At 43.5% G+C, this 16,909-nt stretch overlaps 1 protein-coding gene and 1 long non-coding RNA gene across 12 annotated transcripts in view; one reads left to right on the forward strand and one right to left on the reverse strand.

Moving 5' to 3' along the window:
• The window catches only part of Znrf1 (zinc and ring finger 1), an 87,086-nt gene that overhangs the window by 3,672 nt on the left and 66,505 nt on the right, over nt 1-16,909 (forward strand). The window contains exon 2 of one of the 11 annotated variants that reach the window (XM_039098267.2): nt 13,991-15,811. The exons of the other annotated variants lie outside the window; for them this stretch is intronic. Within the exon in view, the coding sequence (XP_038954195.1) occupies nt 13,991-14,076 (86 nt within the window). The 3' untranslated portion in view covers nt 14,077-15,811. Of the gene's footprint in view, nt 1-13,990; nt 15,812-16,909 lie in introns of those variants that run through there. 11 annotated transcript variants of the gene reach the window in all.
• On the reverse strand, nt 866-14,740 carry LOC134483371 (uncharacterized). The gene is made up of 2 exons (XR_010060237.1): nt 14,615-14,740; nt 866-11,806 (listed from the first exon to the last, which is right to left on the reverse strand). It is a non-coding gene; the product is annotated as an uncharacterized LOC134483371 (long non-coding RNA).

The following is a 16,909-nucleotide window of genomic DNA, read 5'->3' on the forward strand; positions in this document are numbered from 1 at the left end:
CATAGAGCACAGGAAAGGTGGGGTGTTATGGCCCAGCAGTTGGCACATGACTGGGGAAGAGGAAGATTGAAAGGATCTAGATGAACTCATTCTGTGCACTTCTGGTGACAGGCCAGGAAAAGGCTGGAGGGGGATTTCCCAGGCCCTGACTGGTAGGGCAAAAAAAAAAAAAAAAAAAAAAAAAAAAAAAGGCCTGGCAGAGACTTCTAGAGGAAAACAGGTCTGTCTGCTTGGCTGTCCTGAGAGGCCAGGGCAGGCGCTGAAAAATTGGTCAAAAGGGGTGTGAGGTTGCTTTTTGCTTTTTGTTAATTAATTACTAGTTCAAGTGAAACAGTTAAGTTTTCAGACTCCTTTGCCTGAGTTGGGACATTTTAGATACTGTGCAGGAGAAAGCTTTCTCCTGCCCTTAGGGTACATTATGGAAGGTTTACCTGTGAGACTAATGTTGTTGTAGCTAATTTCAAAACAAGGTAGATTTTTTTTTTGTTTGTCTTTTGGGTTTTTTTTTTAATCTTTCCTTCTTTCTTTTGGTGAATTCCATAATCTTAAATTTTTGAAGTAACTTTGGTGGGTTATACTGGCTAGTTTAGAGCCTCTCTGATGTTAATTAAACTGTGGGAGGTCAGATACAAGGCATGTCTGCCTTTGGTACCCTTTAGGCATTCGGTATGCGTTAGGCATGTTGGGATTAATCTTCTCTAAATAGTTGAGTCCAGAAGGCTCAGCTGTATTTGTGAGACTTTTGTGATTGCATTCGTAAGTGGACTATTATTGGTCTGCTTTTAAAACAATTTTGAGTGTAGCAAACTAACTTTATAAAGGCTTGTATGGGGGAGGGAGAAAAAGAGTTGTCTTTCTGGTAAGATTTCTTTTTTTTTTTTTTTTTTTTTTCTCGGAGCTGGGGACCGAACCCAGGGCCTTGCGCTCTGGTAAGATTTCTTAAGTCTGACTCTTAATAGAAACTTCTTCCTTGTTCTATCGTTAGGTTCCTTAGCGCCCCCCCCCCCCACACACACACTCTCATCCAGTCATGGGGGTAGAGAGCACCAGTGAGCATTGGGAATACAAGAAAAGTTAGAGATAGTCATCCTTTTGGCATCTCTAAAGTGTGTGGCAGGCTCTTGTTAACACTATAGGCAATACCTGTATATATTTACTTATTTTTAGTATGTAGGCCCATCCTGTCCTTTTTGCAAGACTTTGAGCCTATTGAATGCTTCTGGCATCTTGCAATTCACCTCATACTACCTCTCTGAATTCCCAAATGGCTTTTGCTGGGGTGGGTGTACCAGTCTGACTGGGATGCCTGTGCTGTTCACCTGAGGTGATCATTCGTGTGCATCAGTGTTCCGTCTCTTAGAGCAGGCCGTGGAATTTTCTGGGGCATTTTTTCCCTTGTTCATGTCTGCAAGGAGAGAGGCTGTTTCCACTGTGGAACCTTGGAGTTAGGTCTGAGCAGTTTTTGCTCTGGTATTAAGATTCCAAAGATAGGGCTTTCAGTGCTTGATGGACCAGGTGCCTGGAAACTGATACAGTGTTATTACTGGTGTTCTCAAGGTGCTTTGGTGACTCCTCACAACCTGAAAGCTGTCATTAGTGAAGTAAGTCAAAGCTGTCGGCTTTGCTGTGTTAGGAAAGAGAATACTGAGGGCTCCAATTTGAGGTCCTCTGCTGAGTAACTTTGACCTTGGACAAGACACAGCACTTTTCTCGAGGCTCATCTTTGTTATTTTAAAAATAGATGTGGTAATCCTCTGTGGTGGCAGCTTGTAACGGTTGTTCTCCAAACCCTAGGAGAGGATATTCTGCAATTGCACTTGTCTTCCGTGTTCCTGTGCCTGCCTCATGCTGTGACCCTTACGTAGTGAGTTCCCACAGAAATGCTTGTTCCTCCTTTCTCCACATAGATAGGCGTTCACCCTTAGGGCTCAACAGAGATTTCTCCTCAGTGGGCACTCTTCACATCTGGCCTTCCTGTGATTGTTTTCAGTCATTTATGGTAATCTTACATTTTTTTAGCATGTTTTCTAAGTATTTATCTACTAACTTATTTTTCTTCTTGTCGTTTGACCAGAACTAGCTTGATTGCTGCTGTAACTCTTACTTACACTGTGCTTGACACAGTGTTTGCTGATGAAAGAACTCGAATGGTTTATGTCCATCCTCTTATTCATTACTGTAACTCTACTCCCAGCTTACAGGGGAGGCGAGGAACCCAGACCGCGGCTGTAGATAGCAGAGGTGAGACCGGGTGCTGGCCTCGCAGTGCCAGGACACAGGCTCTTTCTATCTGGTGCTTTGTTTATGTGATTATTTATTGTTTGAGACAGGGTCTCAATATGTGACCCTAACTGGCCTCAAACCTATAGAGTACAGGTTGGCTTTGAACTTTTAATCCTGTGCCTTCACCTTCTGAAATGTTTCAGTTATAGGTAGAGTTGCTTATGTTCATCTGTGCTCATCACTCTGACCTCTCTTGTCTGTAACTTAAGGAAATAGTACCCTGGAAACTTAACTAGCCACTAAATGGAAAGGCTGGGCTCGTGATAAAGTTCCCGACTCTTAACCTGGAGCAGACATGTACTCCCAGGTTTATTATATCTTTATCTGGAGATGTCTGTCCTCCAAGTCCTGCAGGGTCATTGTTGAGGGTCTTTTGTGAAAGTATACACAAAGCAAAAGGCAAAGGGAATCCAAGTGGAACACTGTGACAGCCTTGTAGGGACAAGGCCATTGTTCTTGCCTTCGCTGTCTCCTTAGAACTGGACAGACAGAGGTCTTCACGAATGGGAACATAGGCTCCAGGTGGAGGCCCGCGCTGCCTGGAGTCTGCCCTGTATCCAGTTCTCCCATAACTGCTAGAGAAGAATTCCTTTGAGAAGCACATGCGGCCTCTCCTTCTGTTCAGCTGGGCTTGTTCTGAGGTGACTCTGGCTTTTAGTTTTCTGATGCTAAAGACCTGGTCATTCTTTTTTGTAGTAGTCCTGTTAACCTTGGAATCGGGGTTTCCAAATGTGGGGAGAAAACATGAAGTATCCACATGTTAGATCATACTGCTGTGTTCTATAGTAAGATGGCTGGCTACTGGGGGTGTGGCTGGCTATTGGGGGTGTTGGTTTGGTTTGGCTTCTTAGGCATGTATGTGTATATGTATATTAAAAAAAATCCAATTTTGTTTTGTATTTTAACCAAGCCATGGACTAGGGCTGAGATGGAGTGACTTAGAAAAATGTCTGAATATGCTAGCAGCATGTCTCCTGGGTTCTAGTTTGCTGCTATGCTAGGATTTTCAAAAGGCTTAGCTTTTCTAGTCTTAATAGTGAAGGACAGTTGCCAACTCTTATTTGAGTGGCTCAGGAAGTCTTTGTGTCCCACTGTAGGTATGCTAGAGGTAAGGCCTTTTTGAGCTTTCTGAAAAAGAAAAAGCGTTCTGTGGTCTCTAAAGAGCTAGATCCATTCCCTGCCCAATTCTGCAGAAAAGTTCCAGCCTATTATAGACTATGTTTTTTTTTTTTTTCTTTCTTTCTTTTTTTTTCGGAGCTGGGGACCGAACCCAGGGCCTTGCGCTTGCTAGGCAAGCGCTCTACCACTGAGCTAAATCCCCAACCCCATAGACTATGTTTTTAATGTAGGATTTTTAGTTTTCTGTTGCCACAAGGACTGCTTCTCCATGCTTCCTTCAGGCGAAGATGATCTTCTAAGGGTCATAGTTAACTATTCCCTGAGGTCTGAAAGGCCTTGCAAGCAGCAGGGGCTAAATTGCTAACATGGCTGCTTTACGGATGTGTATATTAAACAGAAACTCATCTCCAGCCTTGTCACAAGGAATGCTGTAAGCCAGGCCACCTTAACCAAAGAGAGCAGTAGCTCCATTCTTGAAGGAACACACCACATGTTTTACAACCACGATAATATTCCACCCAAGCTCAGTGGGCACTGAACTCATTTAAAATACTCAATTATAGCCAGCAGTGTGGCTCAGCAGATAAGGGAACCGACCTCCAAGCTTGATGAGTTGAGTCCAGTCCCCAGGACCAACTCCCCCAAGTTGTCCTCTGGCCTCCACATGCCCACATACATATGTGCACACATACATGCATACACACACACACACAAATAAAAACCTGATACTTTCAAATTTGGCAGAAAAAAAACATCACAGGGAATTAGTGTTGCCCTAAGAGGGACATTGTCCTGCTCATATTACACCTTAAGCTAGGTGAATATAGCAGGCCTCTGAGGTTGTGGAGTGCAGACTCCAGGCAGCACGGGCCTCCATCTCTAGAATAAGAGATGAGTGTAGATTTTTATTCATTTTTTTTCCTAAGCTGTGTTGTGGCCCAATCTAAGTCAAATGGTTCTTAGCATCTTAACATTATAGGCTTAAGTACTAAAAGGAGCTTCTCAGAGACCTGTCCTTCTCATCTTCTCTGTTCATAGGCACAAGGCTTCTCACTGGGTGGGCGTGGCAGCATGGGAAGCAGAGGCAGGCAGATCTCTGAAGTCATAGCCAGCCTGGTCCACAAAGTGAGGTCCCAGACAACCAGAGCTGCACAAAGAAACTTTTGTCTTGAAAACCAAAGGTAGAGAAAGGAAGAACCAGGTTCGTGTCCTGTCTCGGATGTGCTATTTGGTCAAGTGGGAGATTAATAAGGACCCAAGTTTCATCTTAAATCAACAGCAGGGTGGTCTCTGGAGTGATGGGGCAGTTTATCCTGCTGTGTCTTTGTCTTTGTTAGTCTTGGGTGGCAAGCTGAAGGGGGAGTCGCAGAATCACTATTTCTGTAACTCAGAGTTAGGGGAGATAAGGATTTACAGTGCATACGTGGACAACAAAAACAAAACACACAAAGAAGAGCCTCCTGTCAGTGAGGGTTCCAGAGGATCCTTACTCGCCTGCCTGGACTTTCTATGGAGCCTCATAACAGTGCTGATGACTGACTGGAGCCTACTCCCTGAATTCAGTAGAGCCGAGGAGAGACCGCAGGGCCTGAGTTTAACAGAGATCCTGAGAGTATGGTTAGAACACTTACATTTGAAGCTCAGCTTGTCATGGATTTCGGTTTTTTTCTTCTGAGACAGAAAGAACTCAGTGGGTTTTTGTTTGTTTTGGTACACCCATTGTTTTTGATACTAGCTGGGTATTTTCTAGACAGGATCCATACAAGTGTCTTTCCCCAGCAAGAGCATTCTTCATAGGTTTTTTTGTTTTGTTTTGTCTTTCATATGGAAAGCATTTGTTCCCTACATAAAGGCCTGAGCCAGTCTGCCATGGTCTTGTGAACGAGTGGCTCAGAACAGACAGACAGAAATGGAAGCAATGGCCCTTTCTGTGGATGTCTTCCCCCTGATTTTTCAGGAGGCCCAGCTTTCTCTGGAAGTCATTACCACTGAAGGGCACTGGGTTATGATCTCTCACACACAGGCCCAGCCCAGTAGCTAGAGACCTAGATATCTAGGACGAGTCATGACTCTGAAGTGGATACATTACGAGGTTCCCCATTTTCCTCCCTATCTCAAAACAGGAAACTTTCCTGCCTGCGTAGAAACTATCTTCGCTAAGACTGAGTGTGCGTGGGTGCCAGGACCCAGTGTAGGTGCTGGGCATGTGTACTTATCATGAAGAGGACTAGCGTTCTTTCAAGGATCTTTGCTTTCTTTTGTTAAAGTATTTTTAATGATGTATTTGTTTTATGAATGTACATGTACTCTATCTGAATGTACACCTGCGTGCCAGAAGAGGGCATCAGATCTTATTATAGATAGTTATGAACCACCATGTGGTTGCTGGGAATTGCACTCTGGACCACTGGAAGAGCAGCCAATGAATGCTTTTACCCGCTGAGCCATGTCTCCAGCTCACTTTCTTCCTTTTTAAGAGTGTTCTGGTAGCATTAGCGTTTCCCCTCTTCATCAGTTCTATGGTGCACACATACCGAGGCTGCGCTACGGTGTTTCTTCTGAACTCTTCAGTGACTGTTCATTTTCCCCCAACCCTATTTCTGGTCTGGGGAGGTCATCTTCGTGCTTCTAACAGACTAAGAAATGTCTCGTGTGACCCAGTATAAGGGGGCCCTCTGTCTTCTCAGTGGTGTCTTGTTTACTTTTGGACTTTATGTATCTTTGTTGTCCCTCAAGCCACTTTTCTTTCTGGTGTTTTTCATATGAAGCAAGATTCACCACTTTTTAAACCTGTCTTTGTAAACTTTATCCCAAGCTGTAAAATAGCCTTGGTCTGGTAAGTATAGGATTCGGTACTTTAGTACCCTGTACCCCATACATGTAACCAAATTTCCCATCGTCACCATTTTTAAGTGTAAAATTGAGGGGGCAGTAAGAACTGAATGTGAGTAATGGGTAAAGTATTTACCTTGTGACCTACTTCACTGAGTGGAATGCATGCCCTTCACCTTCATCCCTCTGGTTGCATCTCCAGTCAGAATTTTCTTCCCTTTTAGGGTTGAACATGTACCACACGATGTGTATTAGAGTACAATAGACTGTACTTGCTTCTCCATGCATCTGTCACAGGCACATGGATTGTTTCCATGTTGTGGATAATACTGCTGTGAATGCACAAATACTCTGAGACTTTTTTACACCACCACCACCTCTCTAGCGTCTCTAGCGATGTGTTTCTAGGCTCTCCCACTGAGCCATATTCCCTCGATTTTCATATATACCTATGAGTAAAGTGGCCGGGTGGTATTTCTTGTTGTTTTGGCGTGGAAATAGGAGACAGCCCCTCCGCTGTTTTCCACTCAGCCTGGGGTTTTGGGTTGTTGTTAACATATAGTCCAAGCTGACAAACTTACTGTGTGCTGAGGATAAACTTGAACATCTGATCTCCTGCCTCCACCCGAGTGCTAGAATTGCTTGCCCAGTTTGTTCAGTGCCAGTGACTGAACTTGGCTTCATACACTGAAGACAAACACTACCATGTAGAGCTGACTCCAGATCCTCTGTTTCAGAACTTCCGTTTCCCACTTTCTCTCAGGTCTTGCTCTATTGCTGGGCTGTTCTATCTGGAATTCCAGATAGAGCTGTGTAGACCCTGCTGGGTTAAATTCAGAGATCCGCCTGCCTCCGCCTCTTGAGTGCCTCTTGAGTTATAGGTTCAGAGTCACCATATCTGACTTTTTATTTTATTTTATTTTTTAATAGTGAATGAAAATGGGAGCAGTAAAGAAACAAAATAGCTGTTCCATGGGTGAAAAGGCAAAAAAGTTCCTTCTTAACTGCCAAGGCTGTCTGGGAAAGCAAGGAGAAAGCATCCAGGGGAAGATCTGCAGGGTTAAATGGGAAGGAGAGGAGAGGGGGTAGTGAGCAGGGACTGAGGGAGCCTGGAGGCTAACACTGACCCTGACAAGTTTATAGGTCCCGGTATGTTGCTGCAGAGCCACAAGTTTCTCTTGCCAGAGATAAGGAAAACGCCAACCTTTGCAAGCAGGAACTTTCTGTAAGGCCCCAAGAAAATGGGGGCCTTCAACCTTGGGGGACCAGACAGATAATAGCTAACCTCATGGGTGAGATGTTTTTACATTTCTGTCACTGTGATTGATAAATATGATTTTGTTTTTTCCTAGCCATTCATGTATCTTTGAAGAAATAATACATATTCAGGCCATTTGCCTGTTTAACACGTTTCTCTTTACTTCACGTGTATGCATGTGTGTTTTGCCTACACATATATCTGTGCACCACGTTTGTGCTTGTTGCCCTTGTCGGATAGAAGTCTAGGCTCCAAAAAGTGGAGTTATAGAAGGTTGTGAACGGTCTAAAAGTGGGTGCTGGGAATTGAACCTGGGTCCTCTGGAAGAGCAGCAAGTTCTCTTAACCACTGAGCCATCTCTCCAGACTCTCTTTTTGAATCAGTTTTTTTTAAAATTCTTGCTTTTAATGATGCTTTCAGTAATTTATTAAAGCCTTGTATGATAACCAACACCAGTAATATGTTACTAATAAGCATGTGTTACATGGGAGCACTTTTTGTTCAGAATGAAGAATTTCAAAGGTCCATGTTGAAAGTGACTGTTAGATAAAGTGACTTTTGGTGAATTGTCATCATGTGTGGATGCATGTGTACCTGTGTGTGTGTGTCTTGGTCTTGATAAATGAGATAATATGGCCCCAGACTTCTTGTGTCTAGTACCCATCTCTCTATAAATATGATTAAATCATACTTCACAAATAGCTATTCCAAATTACTCACTTCCATACTGTGTGCTATACACTATTTCTTTAAGGTCAAAAGAGGTCTCTTAGCATGTGGGAGAAACAGAGTTACTCAGACAGTGTGGGACAGAGCTAGAAAGTCCCCAGACCTCAAGCCTGTGGTCATTTTGCTCACATTTCTGAGCTATTAGAGACATTTTTGATGTTCCCATCCCACTAGCCTTTTCCTGTAGAGCAGGCCTGGCTAGGATTCTTTTACCCTGATTCTCCCCTAAGGACTGGAAAGTCTACAGGAATTTAAAGGAGCCCGTGGCATTCCATACTAACAAATTAGTTTTGTGAAATATTGCTTATTCTTTTATTTACACTCTCAAAGATATAACACTGGGATAGATAGGAAGCTTTCCAAAATACCAAATACCACCAGAACAACCACCCCAGCAGCCATGCAAGCCATCGGTTATTGGTTTACCAATGCTGGTCAGATGTGGCTGAAGCATCTATACCAGTGTAGCAGATGCCCTGGAGAGGTTGTGAGAGCTGTGGTGAGTGCTGGCTTGCAAGCTAGGGGCTTTCTACCTTAATATCTGACAAACCCAGTTCTATTATGTATTAGCTGGGTTTAATCAATCAGTTTCCTACCTCTTCTCTAAAGGCCAAATGCAACACAAGGCTAATAAGCAGATATCATGCCTTCCGTGTTTGGGTGTAGGAGCCTCCAGTAAAGTGGCAGACCTATGAAAAGTACTATCATGAGCTGTTCTATTTTGCTGTGGCTTTGGAAAACCTTTGGATTTCTTTACTGAAAATTTGTTTGGGAAAAAAAATCTTTTTAATGAAACAGTGTGAGTCACAAAGCAGCCACCCCTTCTTATAATAGCATTTCTCACCAGGGGAATTTTGGTAGCTGTTGGGGGAGGATGTGAGTAGGTTGTAGATGATACATCTCTCGGTAGAACACAGCCAAAGGCTGCCGCATGACAACTCTGGTGCTTTCCTTGCTGACACCAAGCTCTGAATTCAAAATGCAGGACAGCAGAACAGAGCAGAGAAGCCTGAGTTAGTGAATGGTTGCCGCAGCATGAACAATGAGATTGGAGCCTCGACATTTTCAATCAGTTCATATCCCATTACCGTGTAAAAGGATCATGAGCCAGGCCAGAGGTCAGAGCACCGGAAGCCACAGAGGCCGACTATCAGGTCTTGGGTTCTGAGCTGGCAGCTGACCTAACGATGCCCCCCTGTGGATCACAAGTGGGCTTCAGTGTCTGGGTCTATGTCCAGACTGGAAAGTTTCAAGGTCAGAGCACTGTCATTCAGAGAGTGAATTTGTAGAGCTGTCCTTTACCCTTAACACTTGGTTCAAATTGGGGTTGTGAGGGCTGGAGAACTGGCTCTGTGATTACCAGCACAGTTTGTTCTAACAGAGGGCCTATGTTCAATTCCTAGCACCCACATGGCAGCTCACAGGTCTCTGTAACTCCAGTTCCAGGACATCCAACACCCTCATACAGGCAAAAATTCTAATGCACATAAAATAAAGATTAAGAAAGTGGGGTTTTGTTACATTAAAATGCTTCTGCATAGAAAGGAAGGGATTACCAGGCCAGCCTGTTCTACAGAGCAAGTTCCAGCATAGCTAGGACTATACAGAGAAACCCCGTGTCAAACAACAGCTTACAGAATGGGAGAAAATCTGCTAGTTGTTGATGCTCCAACAAGAGATCAATATCCAGAATATGTAAAATCATTAAAAATAATCCTATAAAAAATAAGCAAAGGAATCCAATGGACAGTTCTCAAAAGGAGTACTAGTACCGTTCTTTAAGTACCAGAGAAATGCAAATCAAAACTCCTTTGAGATCCCATCATCAAGAAAAGAAAAACAAGCTCCTTGATGCAGTATTTACTCCACATGGAACAAGGCCCTGGGTGCATTCTTGGTACCACCAAACAAATAAATGCTGGGAGGAAAGAGTGTGTGATCCGCCCCTGGGGAATGTGAATTAGTTTAGTCACTATGGGGCTCAGGGCATCAAACAACTAAGAAGGTAACTACAATATGACTTAAGCTTGCCTCTCAGGAGATACCCGAAGGGATCTAAGTGCATGCTAGATATACCTGGGTACACCGTGTCTTTCAGCACCATTCACAGCAGTGAACACACAGCGCATCTATTAGTGGATAAGCTAAACGCCATTGGCCTTTTATTCAGCCATTTAAAAAAAGTGAAACTACACTGGTGGCACACTAATTTCAGCATTTGGAAAACAGAGGCAGGAGGATCTCTGAGTTCAAGGCTAGCCTTGTTTACATAGTTTCAGGACAGCCTTGCTCTGGAGAAATCATCATCATCATCATCATCATCATCATCATCATCATCATCATCATCTCATTTGGACCATGGAAAACAGTGAAGCAAAAAGGATGGGAAAGTAGGAGAGGGAAGGAGCAGTGGGTGGGTGGAGCGCAGGAGTCGAGGTCCGTATGCTCAGGCTGCTGCTGTCCCTGTGCAAAATGCCCTAATGAAACCTGTTATTTTAACAACAAATGTACACTGATAAAATTATAGAAACAGAAATTAGATCTAGCCAGGTAGTGGTGGTGGACAACTTAAATCCCAGCACTTAGTAGGCAGGCCTCTGTGAATCCAAGTCCATGCTGGTCCAAAGTGAGTTCCAGGGCAGCCAAAGCTGTCTCGAAGAAACCCTGTCTCAAAACAAAACAAAACAATATCATCAACAAAACCCAATTAGATCTAAAGCATATAGAATGGCACACAAAGGCATCACTTTACCCTTAGCCTCTGTATAGGATGGGGAAAGAGATACTAAAATTTTAGAGTAGCCCATGTAGGTCGCAAGCTAGCAATCCTCCTGCCCCACCTTCTTACTGTTGGGTTTGAAGGTAGGAGCCACCACAGCCATCTTCTGAGCCTTAGTTTTAACTGCTGTCAGCTCCATTGACTCAAAGTTCCACAGGACTCACTTCAGAACACTGCTTCATGTGAGAGGTAGACACAGGAAAATCTGAGACGTTTTACAGCTGTTAAGATTCTGAACAGCATGACTGTCTACCTTTTGTGTTTTCCTGGCTTTGTTTTTATTTTTTTCAAAGCCTCATACCAGTTCCAAGTCTCCAGGGCTCAAAAAGGGGAAACAGGAAGTCCATACTTGATGCATGAAAGCCAGCAACAGCTAATGGAGCAAAGGGCACCAGTGCTGGGGGGGAGTTCTGGGCCCTGGGGGTGACTGATAGCAGTTCCTACGAAAGGAAAAGGCCTGCCTGCTTGGCTTGCATAGCAGAAATTAGTGTCTTTTGTCTAAGGAACAAAACACTCGGGGGGGTAAAGGTGTATTTTATTTAGCAGTAGGACTCAGTCTCCTTTCTCTCTTACTTGGAGGCTTGCTGGATGCTTATCTTTGGATCCAGCTGCAGCCTGAAGCCTTTCCTCTTTCCTTCCCTTTAAGAGCGAACTCTGAAGGATTGGGTCTTGTGGCTGGTGAATGGGTAAGTCAGATGGTCGGAGCTGTTCCATTTTTGTTAGAGGTGTACATGTCAGGAAATCAGATGGTGGTGTGACTCTGAGTAGGGGATCTTCGGTGCCTTAAAATATTCTCAAACTATGAACTATTTCAGGAATTCAAAAAAGAGATGATAATATTTAACCTAATAGGCAGATAATAATAAACATTATAGACATAATTGTGTATGTCCTTTCCATTCTCATTTCCCCATCCTTCCTCAAGAATACCCACTCCTCTGACTCTGCTGTTTATATAGACGCGTGTGTGTGTGTGTGTTTGTGTGTGTGTGTGTGTGCATGCGTACATACATATACTATTTTTGCTGCTTACATTTGTCCAAAACTATTTACTGTACTTGTCAATTTTTTATACTTTGCATAGACTGCATCCTAATGTCCAAATACAAACACACACACACACACACACACATGCATACATGCATACATGTATATATAGGAAACAGATCTGCAGTGTGTGGTGGGTTTTACTTGTCAGCACAGCAGATCACATTCACTGGTACACTATCGGATGACTTCACATCACCATCTGTCATTTCCTTTTTAATAAATAAGCATTAAATTATTTTCATTTGCTTCAGAATGTTTTTGTGTTTTCTTATATGCTTTTGTTGTTGCCGTTTTGTTTGTAGCTGTGGCTGTTTTAGAACTCACTTGGTAGACCAGGCTGGCCTTGAATTCACAGAGATCCACCTGCCTCTGTCTCGAATGCTGGGATTATAGGCGTGTGCCACTACACCAAGCTAATTACTGTAATAATTAGCTCTGTGGGAAGGGCAAATCGTTTGACCTCGCTAAATCCTTTTTTAGAACTGTTGCTTAAGTGGAACTTTCTAGGGTTTCAAATAAGGGATCCAGATGGGACCAACAAAATGAAGTACAATGTTCCAGCAGCTGCTGTTATAGTGGGGATTCTTAATGCCAGGATGGGCATCTTGTGCGCCTGACCTAACGGGCACTTTCACATTTCCCCCTCTACTATATTGCATAAATAACATTTCCTGATGTCTTTGTATCACAAAGAGCAGTTTTGAGTGTTTCAGACAACAATAAAAAAACGAACTGCCTATCTTGGGCAATTTTTGCTTCCAGACAGATTTTAGGTTCTATTTTGCTAGTATCTGGAGGGGGAAAAAAAAAAAAGGAAGAACTGCAGGGACTTTATCCTGATCAAAGATATGTTTGCCAATGTGTTGTAGATTCTTCACTAGCTTGTTTTTCTATTTTTAGAGTCGCAGGTTTGCTGAGACATACGGTGATCCTCTTGCCGTAGTCTCCCAGGTGTTTCATGCCCACCTTGCTTGCTGTCTTTATAAATAGATAGCACTAGCTGTACAGATGTAAGAATCTGGTTTTTAAGATTTACTTATGTGTGTGAATGTCTTACTTGCTTATATGTCTGTGTACTACATGTGTGCCTGGTGCCCATGGAGGCCAAAAGAGTGTGTCAGAATCCTGGAACTGGAGTTACAATTGTTAGCTACCATGTGGGTGCTGGGAATTGAACCTAGGTCATCTGAAAGAGCAGCCATATTCTTAACGGCTGAGCTATCTCTCCAGCCCCAAAAATATAAATAATTTTTTAACATATTTTTGATTTCTAAAATTATTTTCAGAACTTTTTTGGGTTGTTGGGATCAAAGGCATAAGTGACCACTGCCTGTCTTATTTTCAGAACTTTTATAAGTAGATATTATACCCCTGCAGCTTTAAAGTCCCCAGTGTTACCAATACCAATAATTGACAAACACTAAGTTCTTGGCTCTGTAAAGCCCCTTAAGGTCTTACAAGTCAAATTTCGAAAGTCTGAAAAGTCCATGTTGGCCTGCTCCTGGGAATGGAAGTACTGTGTGATCTTGAAAGTGACGTAGGGTCTGAAGGGGTGTCAGGCCTAACACTGAGACCTACTTTAATCAGAGTTGATCTGTATCCTTATGTGAACCAAAATAGATACAGCCTCTGTTCTGTGTGTTGGTGCTTTGAGCTAGACTATTAAAAGAAGGGCTTTAAAAAGGCCTTTTTAGGAGAATGGAGATGGCTTGGTAGTTAAGAGTGCTTAGCTGCTCTTGCAAGAAGTCTTGGGGGTCCAAGTCCCAACCCTACCCGATGGGACTGTCTGTAGCTCTAGTTGCAGAGAATCCAGTGTTCGATTCTGGTCTCTGAGGGTACCAGGTATTGCATGGGGTTCATAGAAAAACACAAGCAAAACACCTAGACACATCAAATAATCTTAAAACTAACTTACTTTCTCTTTTTCTTTGTTTTTCAAGACAGGGTTTTTCTGTGTATCACTGGATATCTTGGAACTCTCTTTATAGACCAGACTGACCGCAAACTGCCTGCTTCTGCCCCCTGAGTGCTTGGATCAAAGGAATGTGCCATCACACCCAGCTTTAAAAATTTGTTTTAAAGACTTTTCTTATGACTACTTTTCTTTTGGGAGAGAGAATCTCATTTTGTAGCTCTGGCTAGCTTGGTACTTGCTATGTATAGACCAGTCTAGCCTTGAACTCAGAGATCCAAATGCTTCTGCCTCCTGAGTATAGGGATTAAAGTGTCCACTCCCAAACCCAGCCTAGTGGTATGTTTTGTTTCCTATCTTCCATGAGAGATGTTTTGGTTGTTCTTATTCTATACTTTGATCCATACCTTCCTCCATCCCCCACTATCTGGAAACTTTAAGCTCGTTTAGTTGCTTCTCTTAAAGCTTTGGCCTGCATACTTCAGTATAATACCAAATAGAAAGTTCACTCAGCTCTGCTCTGCTCCTAAATAAGAACCCACAGTTTGTGCTACGGGCTGCTCTGGTTCCGTGTTTTAGCCCACTGTTTCCACGCCCTACAATTAGTTACTCTGTTCTTATAGATAACGTCTGCTCACTGGGATTCACCCACCTGTTTATCCTTCCTCTGCCTCCTGTTCCTTCTCCCCTTCTCCAGTCTTCATGCTTGAAGCTGCGCTCTGCCTCCAAAGGTGGGCTCTATGGTTGGTTTTTTTCTGTCTACTATGGTGAAACTGGTTTGTTTTGTTTTTTTTTTGGTTTTTTTTTGTTTCTAGAGTTGCAAAGCTGAGGTTGGCTTCTGGCCTCTCAGAGCTAATCTATCATCTGCTGCTCTGTTCTCTTTGGCCCTGGTCTTTTGAAGGGTACTGTGGTGGGAACCTCACTTTCATCGGTTCTGCACGTGAATACAAGATCTCACGTCCCCAGAACACTTAAGAAAGTCTCTTGCATTTAGATTTACAATTTTTTCTTAATTGATTTTTTTAATCCTTGGAGTTCTGCTTTGAGCAGTCATGGACGTTGTGGGTCTGTGCTCCTCAACTTTCATTATGCAGATTCTGGTTCTGCTCTTCAGTTGTTTCCAATTCTTATCCTGTACTTGAATTTCTCGTCTCTCTGCCTGTCAGTGCACAGTTGTTTCTTCACCCACTTTTAACTTACGGCTTTATATTTTATTGAACAACGTGGTAAGTTCCTCTCGGTAATAAAGCAGGTTGTTCACTTCCTGCCTTCCGTTGTATAAAAACAAACAAAAATGAACAATCACCTTACTTTTGCTTTTCTTCTTGTCCTCGTTGGGAAAGGAATTGGGGTCTAGCTAGCTGCTTTCTTACAGTCTCTCCTGCTTAGAAGTTCCATGAAGCCTTACTTACACTCGGCATCATGCTGTTGAGCAAACAGGCACTCTGGGCATGGGGACAGGCAGACAAGAAGCCACAGTCAGCATGGCCTTGTGCTTCACTCCCAGAGGACGAGCAGCTCCTGAGTCATGTGGGGAAACCTCACAGCATTGTACCTCTGGGGGCTCACAGCTGTGGCAGGAATCGGTTTCTATAGCAACAGAAGGCTTAACTCTTCCTCTGTTCTCAGAATATGCAGAGAAGAGACACGATAAACTTGGAGAGCATTCTGTGCTTTAGACAGGCTGGATTTGTTTTCTCTTTTCTGGACCATAGTGTCTAGCACGTAGCCACAAGGTACAGGTGGTTATTTACATTATAATCAACTAAATTTAAAAATCTGTTTCTTAATTTTCAGGTGTTTGTTTGTTTGTTTTTACAGTATTTTAAGCAGTTGTTTTATTAGCCCAGCTTGAACAGAACTGGACCATATTATATGCTGTGGTCCTTACTGTTCAGATGGAAAGGCATCCTGAACTCGGAAGCCCAGGAACCACACAGCTCTGAGAGGAAGCCTCCTCAGCAGAGGTGCTGCAGCTGTCAGAGGAGAGGAGCCCCCACCCCACCCCACCCCACGTGAGGACTCAGGAGCCCACTTCACCGCTTTGCTGCTTACCTCCTTCTCATGCTGTTTACCTTCTGATGAGAGAGACACACCAGGCAGCAAATCTCATTAAAGAGATTTATTGGGAGGGTCCATGGTGTGAAGAGACAAGTCCAGGGTTGGCTCCTCTGGCTACCAGGAGGGGATGCAGGGAACTGAGCAGGTACAGCTTTTATATAGGATTTCTTAGGGGGCGAAGCTTTCTAAGACACAAATTTCCAAGGTGAACTTGGGAAGCCAGGAATTGGTGGGTTTTCCTATTCAGAGATTGGTGGCTTTTGTTCAGCTTTTCAACCTAGAATTAGCATAATCGGGGAAGGGTCCTGTTGAGGGGTTAGAGATGACCATTGTAACAGTCACAGAGACCGGAAAAGCTGTTTACACGGAGAGGTCTGAGGGAGGGCCCTGGCTGATAGAAGCTCCTGAGGCAGGAGCCTGGCTTCTTTCTCTCCTTGAGGGTTTACAAAGTATACAAAGTTTCCAAAGGGAGTCCATAGTTCTGGAGTCTTTCTGAATAGCCAACCTAGCTTGGCCTTGAAGACAAGGCAGTCTTCCTGCCTTACCCTCCCAAATGCTGGGGTCGTTGTACACCAACCACTGTGCCAGCTTAAAATCCCATTGCCGAGTCACATCACCTGCATGTCCAGGGCTTAACACCTACAGATGTCTAGGGAATGTCACAACTGGGCAGCATACATACAGAACACTTCCATAATTGTAGAAAGTTCTGTGGCCGGTTCTAGTCTAAACTCTAGGACAGCATTCCAGTCAGCTCCTTTACTAGCTGTGTGGTTTCAGTGAACCTCTTGGTCCTGGAGTCTGGAAGGCTGGCTTTCAGGTTACCACCATTCTGCACCATCTGTATTTTAAAAGAATCCAGAGAGGAACTGGGTTCTGATATGGC

The sequence above is a fragment of the Rattus norvegicus genome, chromosome 19, assembly GCF_036323735.1.
Source record: "Rattus norvegicus strain BN/NHsdMcwi chromosome 19, GRCr8, whole genome shotgun sequence".
Taxonomy (NCBI): Eukaryota; Metazoa; Chordata; class Mammalia; order Rodentia; family Muridae; genus Rattus; species Rattus norvegicus.